The 14,228-nt window shown below is 41.2% G+C and overlaps 2 protein-coding genes across 9 annotated transcripts in view; both read left to right on the top strand.

Annotated features, from left to right (window-relative positions):
* LOC3292467 (spondin-2) overlaps positions 1-7,281 on the top strand; it is a 36,600-nt gene extending 29,319 nt beyond the window's left edge. For all 7 annotated transcript variants that reach the window (XM_061658745.1, XM_061658744.1, XM_061658741.1 and 4 more), the window contains exons 3-5: positions 6,117-6,394; positions 6,470-6,691; positions 6,754-7,281. In XM_061658745.1, the coding sequence (XP_061514729.1) occupies positions 6,117-6,394; positions 6,470-6,691; positions 6,754-7,098 (845 nt within the window). In that variant the 3' untranslated portion in view covers positions 7,099-7,281. The remainder of the gene's footprint in view (positions 1-6,116; positions 6,395-6,469; positions 6,692-6,753) is intronic.
* Positions 7,282-7,625: 344 nt separating this feature from the next.
* Positions 7,626-12,950, top strand: LOC133393515 (uncharacterized). Of its 2 annotated transcripts, XR_009766223.1 has the most exons (5): positions 7,626-7,899; positions 8,067-8,304; positions 8,407-8,498; positions 11,401-12,479; positions 12,540-12,950. XR_009766223.1 is itself a non-coding variant. In XM_061658738.1 (4 exons), exons 1-4 carry the CDS (start codon positions 7,855-7,857, stop codon positions 12,253-12,255), a joined length of 1,230 nt encoding a protein of 409 aa, XP_061514722.1. In that variant the 5' UTR covers positions 7,626-7,854; the 3' UTR covers positions 12,256-12,950. The 2 variants fall into 2 exon arrangements, 1 of the variants encoding a protein (XP_061514722.1); XM_061658738.1 differs by having other exon boundaries at positions 11,401-12,950.
* Positions 12,951-14,228: the final 1,278 nt, after the last annotated feature.

Genomic DNA, 14,228 nt, shown 5'->3' with positions numbered 1-14,228 from the left:
CAAAGCGCATAGCACGTTAAGAGCACAAAAAGCGCACCGTTCTCGTAGACCAAACTGTGCGAAAAGTGCTAGCACAATGCACTATGTGCAACACTACGAACAGCTCATTCATTGTCAGGATGGGAATTATTTCCTGGAGCGTCCTGTCCTGTTACAGCCAAGTAGATGCTTATCTCGGCGATGGCATGCAACAGCATGGTGACATCAAAGCGAGCAAATGTGGTAGTCAAAACTGGATCGGTCAGAGAATCAGCCGGCACGTCAAATGGCCTGCACCGTCGTAATCGTGGCAATGCACTCCTGTATACATCCAGCGTTGGTTAGTAACCGACAGCGAGCGGGTATCCTTTGAAACCGTCAACACTCGGAGAAACAGCTACATCACACGGTAGAAGCTGTTGAAACGCAATCTAACTAAGCTGGAAAAACTTCACGCGAGCTTATTACATTATAAACCGTTCCTAAAAATAGCAAATAATAATGTTTATCAATCAATCGAGTGAAAGAAAGAAGCAAAACTTACCATGAATTAAGTATGAGTGCTAAGTATGACACCAGCATCCAACGCTGGTGCATGGTTCCAAAATATGAAGCCGTTACTTCGATCCCATTCTACGTGTGCTTCGACTTGCTGATATGTTAAATGGTATGAAACACGAACCGTTTGCAATTTTATCTCCTAGCTTCGAATAACAAACCAAACCGTTTTCCGCTTGCTATGCCTCTTGAAATGTAAATATTAAACACACATCAACAACAGTCGTTCTCCAAGCCCAAGGTGTATGGAGACCAGGCTGCTCATAGCCTGTTTTCTAATTTCCAAATTTGTACGACACATCTTAATATTAGTGACTTAATAGAATGACATATTATGGTTGAAACACCGACAAACTGACTTGACACTGGCGTTACAAAAGTTTCCCACACGAAAGTACTGTCATTTACCAGTGAGGCGATCACTTCTGTCAAAGTAAGCGCTGTTCACGGCTGCTTCGATGTTAACAACTTTTCTAAATACAAATTGCGAAGGAAGTGTGAGGCAAGATGTTGTGAGAATTATTGAATAAAACACCCAGGAAATTCATTTTATAAGTTTCCAAATCAATGTAAAAGGTGTGAGAAGTACATAAAACAATACGCATTGGAATTTGCGAAGAAAAACAAAAAGGGGATTTAGCATTTTCTTCTCTGTGTTAGTGTAGTAAGCGAATCGTTATAAAAATGGCGCTAGTGTTTAACGTATTTTCATTTGAAATAAGGAGACAACTTTTGAAGCTCATTTTGTTCGAAGTGTCGGTGGTTGAAACCCGTAACCGTTTAAATAGACTTAAAGCGATAACGTTTTTTGCGACAATTTCGCTCTCGTTTTTGATGAATTGCATTGATAAATTTGACACCGAGTAGATCAAAGTAGCTTAGTTTACCCAGTCAACCTGCTTGTTTTTTGTTAAAAAACAATAAAAAAAAGTTGAATTGTGCTCAATTTTATTTTTCTTTTAGTTTGGCATTAATCTGGCTGGTAAACAAACTGGATAATTTGATTCTATTTGGTGCAGCAGAACTATTGCGCGAGGCAAGTAGCTCTGTTTGCAAAATTGGGCTACTTTCTGTCACACTGCTTCTAGACGACCCGCAAAATCTTCCGCGACAATTTTTTGCGAGCTCTTTGTTCTAAAACAACTTCTCAGTTTTAGAACTAAATCAGAGGCAACCGTGATTGTCGCGGGTTTGTGAAATTTTCACAGAAAGGCAACGCTCGCGGCATCCTTGCATGTGCACTGCTTACGAGAGTTCATACATAAACGTTTGGATCAGCAAACTGAGTCTGGCAATATCTGTAGGATGCGGGATCATTTAACCAGCTAGCAGAACCGACTACTGATTTTAATCATAAGCACATGGTTAATAAAACACCACTCGCCCGCGCCACGTATATTCTAAGTCTATCGAGATAATAAGATACCAAAAAATCACGACAAACTGATTGACCAGGAGTTGGTTACCAAAATATCACCAATCAGATCAGACGTCACAACGACCATGTGCGTCTTACCCCTGATCATCGCACATGTGTACATGAACCGAAATGAATTTCATTTCAATCACGAGTGCTGGTGATAGAACCAGTGACATTTCGAAATTGATCACAGACAAACAAAGTCACGTCAAAGTGACCGACCAAGAGGTGGTTGCTGCAATGTCACCAATCTGGTCACACGTCACAACGACTATGTTCATCTTGCGTCTGATCATCGCACTTGTGTACGTGAGCTGATTTGAGGTTCGTTTCAGTCATGAGCGTTGGTGACTGAAACAGTGATATTTTACAGTGCTGCTCCTGGTCCAGAAAATTTCAAACAGTGATTGACTAAAAGTTTATTCCCAAATTGTCACCAATCATATCACTCGTTACAACCACTTGAGAATTTCACCTGTGATAATCGCAATTGAGTACGTGACGCTGACAAGGTTTTTGTTTCACTCAGTTTTTTTTGTGATATTGATGGTGACATTTTGCAGCACTGCCTATGCGACAGTTTTCATTCAAATCTAACAAGTAACTCAAAAGATATACGCTTTTAAGCACGAAAAACATCATCCTTCCATACAAAATGTATGGCCTACCCGGGTAGGCGGTTGTACGGTTACGTAGAGTTTTTTGGTCGTACGCAAGACGGTTAAGCGAAATTCCTAATTAGTGTTGGGTCAAGAGCGAAAGAGGTACCTCAATCGCTCCGCTATTCTTATTGTCCGCGCTCCCGCACTGCCCACAGGAAAAAGAGGTAGCTCCGCACGGAGCGCTGCACGCAGGAGCGATTGTGCGATGCGCTCCCAGGAGCAAAATTTCGCACTTTACTTAGCGCTGCACGCAGGAGCGATTGTGCGATGCGCTCCCAGGATAGAATTTCGCACTTTACTGAGCGCTGCACGTAGGAGCGATTCCCACCCCCTGTGCAAAGCGACGGAAGAAATCATTCCCTTTCGCGCATTTTCTCATGCCTTCTTTTTCCCTCCAACGGCAAATTTGTCGAGCAGCGTTTCGAGCTGCCCGTCCCTGGCTCCGCTTCCTACCCCTCGCATGAGCACGCTGCTGAAGGTTTGGATGTGTTGGTGCGTCAGACGGCCAATCGCTGTCAGCCGTCGTTCGTGCTTTTTCCCTCCATAGCGCTATCTCTTTCACGCGTGTGGTCAATGCTCGCGAGCTGTTGTGGCGCTTAAAAAAAACCGGTAACAAACATTGCGGCGTTGCATTTGATTTTTCACAAATCAAACCAAAAAAGCGCAATGAGTTCAATCGCTGCAATGTAAAAATAATTAACGAATCGCTAGCTCACGCTGGAGGGTTTGCTGTGCAACGCGCAGAACCCTATTTCGAAGTAGCGCACGCAACACAGGTGGCCATGGCCGTGCATAGGAAAGCTTAAACCTAATTGCATAAAGCATAACTTTATGTGACACTATGCTTTTCCTTTCGTATGTCGTAGATAACTTAGATAGGCTGAGCCGTCTGCGCAAGGGTGTGAGTGTGTGTGTGTGCAACACTGTCGCCAAATGTGTATTCTTCCGGAATGTTATGATCCATCGGTCAAAGAAAAAAGGAAGGTGTTCATGACGGTGTTTTTTTTTATCGTGGAGCTGCATCCTTCCCCCTGCCTGCAGCGTATGCATCGGGCAGGATACAGTGTGGCAGTATGCAAGTTACCCGCTGGATACGATCGGGCCCGCGGCACCGCCATCATTCCGCACATCTTAACAGCATGCCCGTCGTGGGTTCTCACCGCTTATGAACCGTCCGCCGTAGCAAGGGGTGACTATCCGGTTACGTGGTACTCAAGTCCTGAAAAGGCCGGCATGATCGCGTAGGCCATTACGCCAATAATAATACTAATAATAATAAGAAGAACTTAGCATAGCAGTCCACACCCGGGGAAGGTTTTTGTTTTGACTTTGGTGCTGCCGGGTCTACCGCTGTGGCGCGACAAATGCACGGAATGCACTCGACCAAAACATGAACCTACCGATCCGAACCCATTCCAAGGCAGTGCCGGTCGCACGGCGTCATGATACCGACTCAAAACCAACAAGCCACCAGATTCTGGACGGACAGGTGCAGCACCATACGCGCACCGTAATAAACAAATCCAGAATCCTCTTTTGTATGGATTCAATTCAAAATGTTGTTTCCACTTGCGTCCGCTAGCTGAATTAGAAATAAATGTGCAACATATCGCACGCACGTTTGCTTAGATTGTGTTTCTTTTTAATACCCCCAACAGCAGAGCCGATCGCAAAGATGCCAATGCTAATGGTTGCTTTGTCTCTCAGGTAGCGAGATCGAAAATGCATGGACTTTGTAGCCGCAGCGGATGAAAATGTACGCATCAGAATCAAATATTTTTGGGGTTCCAAACGCGCGCAAACTCACACACACACACACACACACACACACACACACACACACACACACACACACACACACACACACACACACACACACACACACACACACACACACACACACACATGCACGTACGCGCGCACACACACATGCACGTACGCGCGCACGCGAGCACGCACCTACGAAAGCGCGCACGCGATAACGCACCTATGAACGCGCGCACGCGATAACGCACCTACGAACGCGCGGACGCGATAACGCACCTACGAACGCGCGCACGCGAGAACGCACCTACGACACGCACACGCACGAGCGAGTACGGCTACCTTATCGGTAGAACGGCTGATTCAGCTATCTTGTAGCGCATCCTCATCCAAAGGGCCGGGCGAAGAGCGAGATCGCGGCATGGTAGAGTGGACGGTCACTTTCCCCGTGCTGTGTGTGTGCGTGTGTGTGACGACCAAAAAACTCAAGCCGGATTTCTGTACATTTAAAGAAACATATTTTTATTGCCACTATACACTGTGCTACATGATGCTTAGAAGGTCGTTGAAGCATCAAACATGTTCAAATAAAAAAATATTAGATTAGTGTTAGACGTTCTCCTACGCTTGTTTTAAATAGGCTTCGTCACCCTCGATTGCCACGGGCATCGAATGGTCTCATCAGCAGCGGCACGAAATAAAATAAACCATCAATACACCGATAACACTTTGAATCCCAAACCAACCCAACCAGCTTCTCTCGCATCGTTTCAAGGTCACGCACAAATTAATAAATGCTAACACCCACCAATAACAATACACAACCGCAATGCACATATGAGTATCAACGCATACACCGCAACAGCGAATCAGCTGGCGGCGGAAGGCACGGGCAGAAGCGCAAGTAAGGCAAGGCAGGGTGAGGGAGGGAGAAGAAGCGGACGAAAAAATGGGCGCCAATAATTTTATATTTTTTGACCGTTTTTTTTGCTCCGCGGCCATAAATAGTTCGTCCATTTCGCCAACAGATGGCGCTAACCCTGCGCAGGTCTGCGCAGGAATCGCTGATGTCCCGCGCGGGAGACCAGCCAAAATCTGCGCTGGCCAGCGCAGACATTGGTACATTTCCTGCGCAGGAAACTGCTCGAATTTGCGCAGCGGGCGGGAGCAGACTGTAGTATCATCTGCTCGAAATCTTATAGTACTTGAAATAATATTTATTTTTTATTCATAAATTATATATTTTTTGCGGTGGTATTCACTGAAAAGTGGTCCGGTATGGTGGTACAGTCGTCAACTCGTACGACTTAACAACACGCCCATCATGGGTTCAATCCCCAAATAGACCGCGCCGCCATACGTAGGACTGACTATCCTGCTATGGGGGGGGGGGGGGGGGGAATCAATTAGGTACTGAAAGCCAAGCCCACAAGTGGGTACAGGCAGGCCTTGACCGACATTGGTTGTTGAGCCAAAGAAGAAGAAGAAGAAGATAGCTTCCGAAAACTGCTATTTAATGCAAACAGCTGACAGGCTGAAATTTCAGCCTATGAACTTAAAACAGAAAGGGCCCCATTATAATTCTATTAATATAATCTTCCTTGGCGATATGACTTTCACAGTCATACTGATTTGTATTTATCAATAAATATATTATTGTTATATCAGATGTTTCTAAACTATAGCTATTATAACTGTTGTTTCTAAACTTTCTTCATATTCTGAAAATTTAGGTTTAACTCATAACCAAACCTATCAACTTTTTCAACTGAAGCACACTGCTTCGATGGCTGTGGCAACTTTTGCCGAGACGGGACAAGTAGCTTTATTGGAAGAAACTTTGGAAGTTCAACAGGATTTTTTATTCGATGAGTTTCGTCTACCAAAAATTCGCAAAGGTAAGGGTGAAAGTGAGGCAACTTTTTTCGTAAACGGAAAACATTCGAGCGTGTCTTTCATCACAAAGATAATACCATCGCCGGATTGGTTCATTGGATTGGACACTTTTGACGTAGGTTGATAACAGGTTTATCTCACGTTCGTGTAACTTATTTCTTTAATATGGTTTTGAATTGTCTCGCAACAGCTATGCTTCAAAGGACGATGGCTTGAAAAGGTAACGATACCGCTGCATCCGCTCGACGCAGGTAGTAGCAGTGGATTAACTTTTACCTCACCAAAATGGCCTACCAATCCAAGGGGTGTAGTCCAACAAATCACTTCCAGATCTCCTCTCCATTTCGCAAGCAGCTTTTTCTATCCTGAAATCAAACACCTTCCACCGATAGCTCATGTTACATTTACTAAGGTAAGGATGACAAAAAAAGCTCGTGTTGCTTATTTAAAGATTTCTATTATGTATTATTTCAGATCAAAGAATACAACAATCACAACAACGTGCACAAAATGGTGAAGAAACTCAAATATAAGCACCGTACGAAGTTACTTAAAAAACTTAAATACCAGTCAAACGTTGGAAACACTGAACATATGAATCATACCAACAAAACTCTTACTGATACAGATTGTCGGGTTAGCGAGTGGTCGGCCTGGAGTCCTTGCAGCAAGACATGTGGCCTTGGTAAAAGAAATCGTACACGTAACATTATACGAGAACAGCGTGTTGGTGGCGTTGAATGTCCGATGTTAGTGGAAACACAGTGGTGTGGCTCAGCTCGCCAGTGTTCAGTGTTTGACAGCTACTTTAAATGGTGAAGGTTGAAAATAATTAATTGTACTGGAACTACAAACACAACGTGCATAGTTTAGTATGGTTACATGACAAAAGCAGCTTAAATTGGTTTAGAAGGCAAGTTTGATGTATGTGAGAAATATTTGTCGACCAATCAGTTGTCATTCTGGTTTTGTACAAATATAGTTTACTAAAAAATAAAACAATATATGTTTTATTTGGGATAGCTTGCCTAACCAGCTGCATTCATCACTAATTAAAATAAGGAAGTACATAGGATACACGAACAAATAAGAGTGGTAGCACCCAAAGACTGTGTAGGAACGAGATCAAGTAAAGTAGCACGATTTGACAACCCGTTAAACATGGCGAAAGTAGCGAGTAGTATCATCTGCTCGAAATATTTTGGTATTTGAAAATAATCTTTATTTTTTATTCATATTTTTGCGGTGTTGTTCGTCGAAAAGATCACTTTATAAATTTTTGTAGATTTTTGCAAAATAAAATGTCCAAATTCAGATGTTTAGTATGCAACAAATCGCACTGTTACGGCCAAGCTACACGTACCGGACGACATCGGACGATGCCATAAAAATTGAGCAACCTAGGACCGCAGACAAGCAAATCAAGTCGGGCCGGGCCGCGTCGGACGCCCGCTGTCATCCGATGTCATTGGGTTGACGTTTGTATATTTTCTTTGTTGATAGTCGTTTCATTTTCTTGATCAGACTAATATCTCAAGTGAATTGTGTATTAACCAAACTACAGATTCTCTTAAAATGGATTCGAAACCGAAAAATTCGTATAAAACCGCTAAGGGAGAAGTAAGTATTTGATTCCCTTTTATTCAACGATGTATTCCTATGTCTTAAATGCCATGCAAATGCAAAAAATTCATAGAATCAGTGTTTACATTGCAACACTCCGCTAGCAGAGTGACTAGCATGTTATAAAAGAAGCTATTTTAACACTTTGTTTTACATTATTTCAGCATTTGTTTACGATGGAGGATACTTTGCAATTTATATCCAAAATAGAAGCGTGTCCACTTTTGTGGAATAAAAGGGATCCTCAATATAAAGATGTGGCAAAGCAAGACAATGTGTGGCAGAAAGTGGCCAGTGAATTGAGCATTCCTGTACTTTTAGCCAAAGAGAAGTGGCAAAATCTACGGTCTACATACAGAAAAAATCGAATAAAAGTTAACAATAGTATCCAGTCGGGAGCAGGTTAGTTTCGACACTAACATCGGTTTTTTATAACCCTTGTATGTAACACTACTATATATCCACTGCACCGTTATATGACGCTACTATATCATTTTATTTTAGGTTGTAATGAAATATTTAGACCAAATTGGTTCGCGTACGAAGCGATGCAGTTTCTCAACGAAAATCTAAGTGCTGGAGACACAATTGATACGGTAATGCAATTAATTATTTATTTTCTTTTTTGTGGCACAATCTGGATGTATAATTTTGCTCTGGAATAGTGGTGTAAAAGCGCGCGTGATGGTGAACGTGTATTCAATTGGAATGACCAAAGTATATAAAGCATTGTTGAGACACGACACCGAAACCCTGTCATTTGTCGTGTTTAACAAAACACGAAGGTCATTTCGTTGAGTTTTGAGCATTCGGCTTGGGCGAATAGTTTATGTTTGTTTATATCTTTTTATCAGTTCTGATTAAAACTAACTACTGTGGAGCGCCGTTTATCCGAATACCTTTTATCCGGTTGTCCGTGAATCCATGCGGTTGAGAAATGACAATTCAATTCAAAGGTGTCATTGCGTGCTGAGGAGGATGTTCAAAACAACGCTTATCAGACATTATTGTCATTCGAAAATCGCTAACATTTATTTCTAGTTTCAAATATTTTCATTGATAAATTCAAATTCAAGTAAATAATAACTGACTAGGTTTTACTAACTAGCACTACACTGTTAAAAAAACTTTAAATATTTATGATGAAAAATGAACATAGACTCATTATCGAATAACATGTTGACTCGAATAACACGTCGAGTATACTGAGCCCGGATAAACGGCGTTCCACTATATTCTTGGGAAATAATGCGGTCATATCATTGGTTGGAATTGAAAACACGATTAAGCTGTTTCGTTCGTAAAGGGTATCTATTTATTTGCTTATTAGCTTACTAAATTACCATGAGAAGTTTGAGTACGATTTCAAGATAGAGTACAATCTGTTCTCGAGTATTAAGCATTAACGACTAACCAACTGTAAAACTTAGTTATTTACAGATTTATCCCTGAGATCACTGTAAATATTGCACCAAGTTATAGGGAAATGGGTCTTTCCTCCTAACCCTAACAACCTTTGTACATAATAAAAAAATCCCTATCAATTGAAATATCACTATTTTAAATGCTAAAATTTCATGCTTATCACATGTTTCATGATGACGGAATCACACGCTAATGGAGAAACTATAAAATATTTCAATTGAAAAAACTCAATTTTATTCATCTGTTTTTTTTTTTATATTTTTAATTCGATTTACAAACATTATACATTAGCCTTTAGTTCTTCACTATTAAAACTATAACTCCTCTATGGCCCAATCTTCAAAAAAAATTAATTTCCCATTTTGAAATGGTGTGCCAGGTGGAAACGTATGTTTGCCAGGCGTGCAGAAGGTCTTATTGGGATGCTTTGTAGTCCATCCAAGTTATTTGTAGATGAAGTAACATTTGCCGGATATGATGGTTCTTCAAATGTCCCATATCTAGCTTTGTTCCATTTCCGTATAAAATTGTGGAGATATACGGCAGCCATGACAACTTTACTAGCCTTTTCAGGCTGCAAGTTTATTGAGGTGTGCAGCACTCTACACCTGCTAGAAAGAATTCCAAAGGCTATTTCTGCGGGGATACGTGCCCTGGACAGTCGTTGATTGAAAAGGCTTTGAACACTGCCAACAGTCGATCTTCCTCCAAAAGGACGCATACAGTAATCTGTTAAAGCAAATGCTTTATCCCCTAACATCATATATGGCACTAGTACACTGTACGGCACTCGTAGGACGCTCGGTTTAGGAATATTCAATTCCTTTCTTTCAAATTTACCCTGTATTTTGGAGTTTCTAAAAATACCACCATCCGAAACCCCTCCCTTTCCACCAATATCAACGTATAAGAAATTATAATCAGCATCAACAATAGCCATCAACACAATGCTAAAATAGTGTTTGTAGTTGTAGTATAAACTACCAGAAAAATTCGGTTTGTGTATGCGCACGTGTTTTCCGTCAATCGCTCCAATAACATGAGGAAATTGCCACCTTTCCTCAAATCGGCGAGACACAGCTAACCATTCTTCAGTTGTTTCTGGCAGCTGAAATGATAAATAAATATGTGGTTAAACGTAAACGATTTCCAGCTAAAATATTACTATTTATTGTGTAATTTTGTAAGTAGGGGGCGGTTTTAGTCACATTATTAATTATTTGATATGATTCAGACTGAAAATAACAGTTTCAAACCTTTTGAAATAGTTTTTAACATTTGATCAAAACGGAAATTATTTGTCAACTTACAATGGATGTATCAAATCAGTACAATTTGTTCAAAGAATTGTCAAATTAAGAACACCGCATATCTCTTAATCTGCATATAAGAGTGATGGAGAACATTGAATAACATTTGAAATTTATTCGTTCGAATTCGAAATTCGAACTGAATTAGAATTAGGATAGAAATGAACTGGTAGGCATAAATAAGGATAACGAAATGAACTCACAAATGAATTATGTAATGAACTCATGACAATCTAATATGCAGTAGCAAACAGTTGAACGAGTCGCATTTATTTTCATAACCGGCACAAATTTTATTAAATATCGCGAAAGAAAACAAATTGTACAACGTAGACGATCATTCGTGAGGTTTTCTCACAAAGAGGTATCGTGTATCTGGGGGATCGCCTGTACTCCAAAGTCATAGAAAGTAAACACTACGTTACTGCTGACCTTTGTTATACAAGTTTTTTTTGGCCAATTAAATTCAAGTTAAATATTTCATAGTATTATGTAGTAAAAATGGCAGTTCCGTAGTACAGTCTTCATCTCACACGACTATACCACTCGCCCGATGTGGATTCAAGCCGCATACAATCAGTCCCCTCGTAGCAAGGACTGATTATTCCACTGCGTGGTATAGAACATAAGTTTCGAAAGCTTGTACAGATCGCATATGACGTTACGACAAAAAGAAAATGTAATAAAAAAAACATATAAATATCAAATTAACTCTTCTGCTTTTAGAATATAGTGATATCAAACAACATCTCTCTTTTTCCAGTTAAGACCACCTAAAAGTTTGGTTCACCGGCAAAATTTGGAAGCAACAAGCAACCCTTCCAAAATACCACGGCTATCTCCGTCGTCTAGCGTGACGAATCTTGATGGAGCAGTACCAAGCACGTCGAAGAACAAGGGATCGCTTGGTCAGCATATACCAAGCACGTCGACGAACAAGGGATCACCAGGAATACCAAGCACGTCCCCTGGCCAGACACCGCGTTTCCAGCTTATGCCTGGAACGTCGATCGTACGAGGACAGCGTGTCCAAATTATGTCAAACGCGACATCGGGACAAGCGTTGCGATTTCAGCCAATACCGGTCATGTCGACTAGCCAGGCTGCACCAAACACGTTCTCAGGACAGATACCTCGGTTCCAACTTGTACCATCACTGTCTGCGGGAGTTGGAACACAAGTTCAGGCGCAAAATGACACGTCGACGGGACACGAATCGCGCGGTCAGCCAGTTCCGATAACGTCAACAGATCAAGCAGTAGCGGTCCAGTCAAGATCGAACACGACAACTGGCATACCTGAAACGGACCAGGGAGTACGGGTCCATTCGGAACTGGAAACTTCGATGAACGAAGAACAAGAAGAACAACCTAATAACGCATCGTCACAAAATGCTCCACGGCTTTCCAGACAAGCTAGAGTTGATGGAAAAATTTTGAGCTGTCTAGAATATCTTGAGAGTTCATATCAAAAAATGCAAGAGCGAGAACCCGTGTCTGCGTTTTTAGATTTGGTAGCCGAACGAATGCTACGTAGAAAAAAAGAGGATTTGGAAAAAATGCAAAATGAGATTTTGCAGGTCATTGAACGATTTGAAATCGATGATAGAAATGAATAGCAGTAGCTGTGTCTCTGCAATGAGGGATCTTGTTCCCAGTGAATAAGGAGGGAGGGGCATCGATGGATAGGACGTTAGACCGCTTACCGTAAAGCCTACAGCTGGTTGTAACTTAACTAAACAGCGTGGTCAACGGTTATGTTACGCAAACGTACTGCATTTCGATACGGACATTTATGTTAAAAACAAATATAAAAGCAGCGTCATCTGCACAAACTATCTAGGTGGCCCTGTTGAATTCAGAACCAAATTCGTGTAATTTTTTGTTTTTTTTTTCATTTTAGTTTAAAGACATTCTAACAACATGTCGACATATATGGACATATGTGGATATATGGATATATGACCGAATGGACCGTGCCTCCATGAGTAGGACTGAATATCCTGCTATGGCGGGGGAATCAATAAGTCACTGCAAACCAACCCGCACTAGTGATACATCAAGGCCTCGACCGACAACGGGTGTAGTGTCAAAGAAGAAGACATTCAGAACATTGGTCCTTGCATAGTGAATCAAAGTATTAACTACTTACCGCTACATAATCAGCAAGTACCTCAATCAACGCATCACAAACTTCTGGCACTATTTTTCGGATGGTGGACGGAGATACCTAAAATATGTATTTAAATAAACTGTGCTTTATGTCGATATGTTTTGTTAAACTTAACTTACACGAAATAGAAACTGCAAACTTTTAAAATTTTCTCCAGTCGCTATAAATCTTAACCCGATAATCAGACGTTCACGTACTGTGATTGCCTTTCTCATGTAGGTATCCTGTTTACATATTTTTGGAGTTATTTTTTGTAACATGTACTCAAAGTCCTCCTCCGTCATCCTCAAAAACTGAATAATAGTTTCATCGGCAGCTTCTTCGGCAATATCAGCCAACAAACGATTCCCGGCCTCGTTGCGCTTATATAGCATTGGTCGAACCCACCATCGGCGACGACGACTTCGCACCAAACCATACAGGCAAGAAAATATTGCTGTAGATTCGCTAATATACCGCAGATCCATATTTCTCCAACCGGGAATCCAACACCACCAACAAAGAAAATTCCGGAAGATCAACACGGCACGTTCTGATGGCAGGCTATTTGCAATGTTTGCTGTTTACAAAGTTATATATTCAAACCCCGAAATTAATCCAAACATTTTAAAGAAAATAAAAACTTATATATATTTTTTCAAGCAAGAAAATACAATTTGAGCAATTCTGAGCGCGGACTTTGTTCAAACTACATGTACCGGGCCGTGTCGGATCACAGCGGGCCGATTTTGTATGAGATTTGACAGTTGGCGTTAACGGATTTATGGCATCGTCCGATGTCGTCCGGTACGTGTAGCTTGGCCGTTATAATGCTCTCGGGGTGCTATAATTATAATTTCCGTCAAACATTGCCAGGGCGCACGAGGCCAGGGCGCCAGGGCCCCTAGTTTTAGCAGTTATAATTACAGGGTTTTCGAGCATTATATAGACATGTTCAGCGAGTTGTAGATTCGTTCAGGCATATAATAGACTCTTTCAGCGAGATATAGAATTGTTCGGATGTAGGTGTAGACATGTTCAGCGATTCTGTAGAGCTGTCATTTGTTTTGTTTACACACTGTGCCGCAGGGTTCAATTTTTCATTCTTAAAAGTCATAAAAGTAGCTAATAATCATTCTCCAAGCTGTTTAATACATAAATTAGTTGAAAAAAGCATATTTTTTCGAAAACCGTTTGTTTACCTTCTGATGAGAATGATACAACTTGCAGTCCAAGGGGTACGAAAGTGACAGCTCTACAGTATAACCGAACATGTCTACACCTACATCCGAACAATTCTATATCTCGCTGAAAGAGTCTATTATATGCCTGAACGAATCTACAACTCGCTGAACATGTCTATATAATCCTCGAAAACCCTGTATATCCATAATAATGGTAATTACGGTCGGTCCCGTGGTAAAGTCGTCAACTCGAACG

The sequence above is a fragment of the Anopheles gambiae genome, chromosome 3 (assembly GCF_943734735.2).
Source record: "Anopheles gambiae chromosome 3, idAnoGambNW_F1_1, whole genome shotgun sequence".
Taxonomy (NCBI): Eukaryota; Metazoa; Arthropoda; class Insecta; order Diptera; family Culicidae; genus Anopheles; species Anopheles gambiae.
The sequence above is the reverse complement of the archived record's forward strand: the minus strand, read 5'-3'. Positions and strand labels throughout refer to the sequence as shown.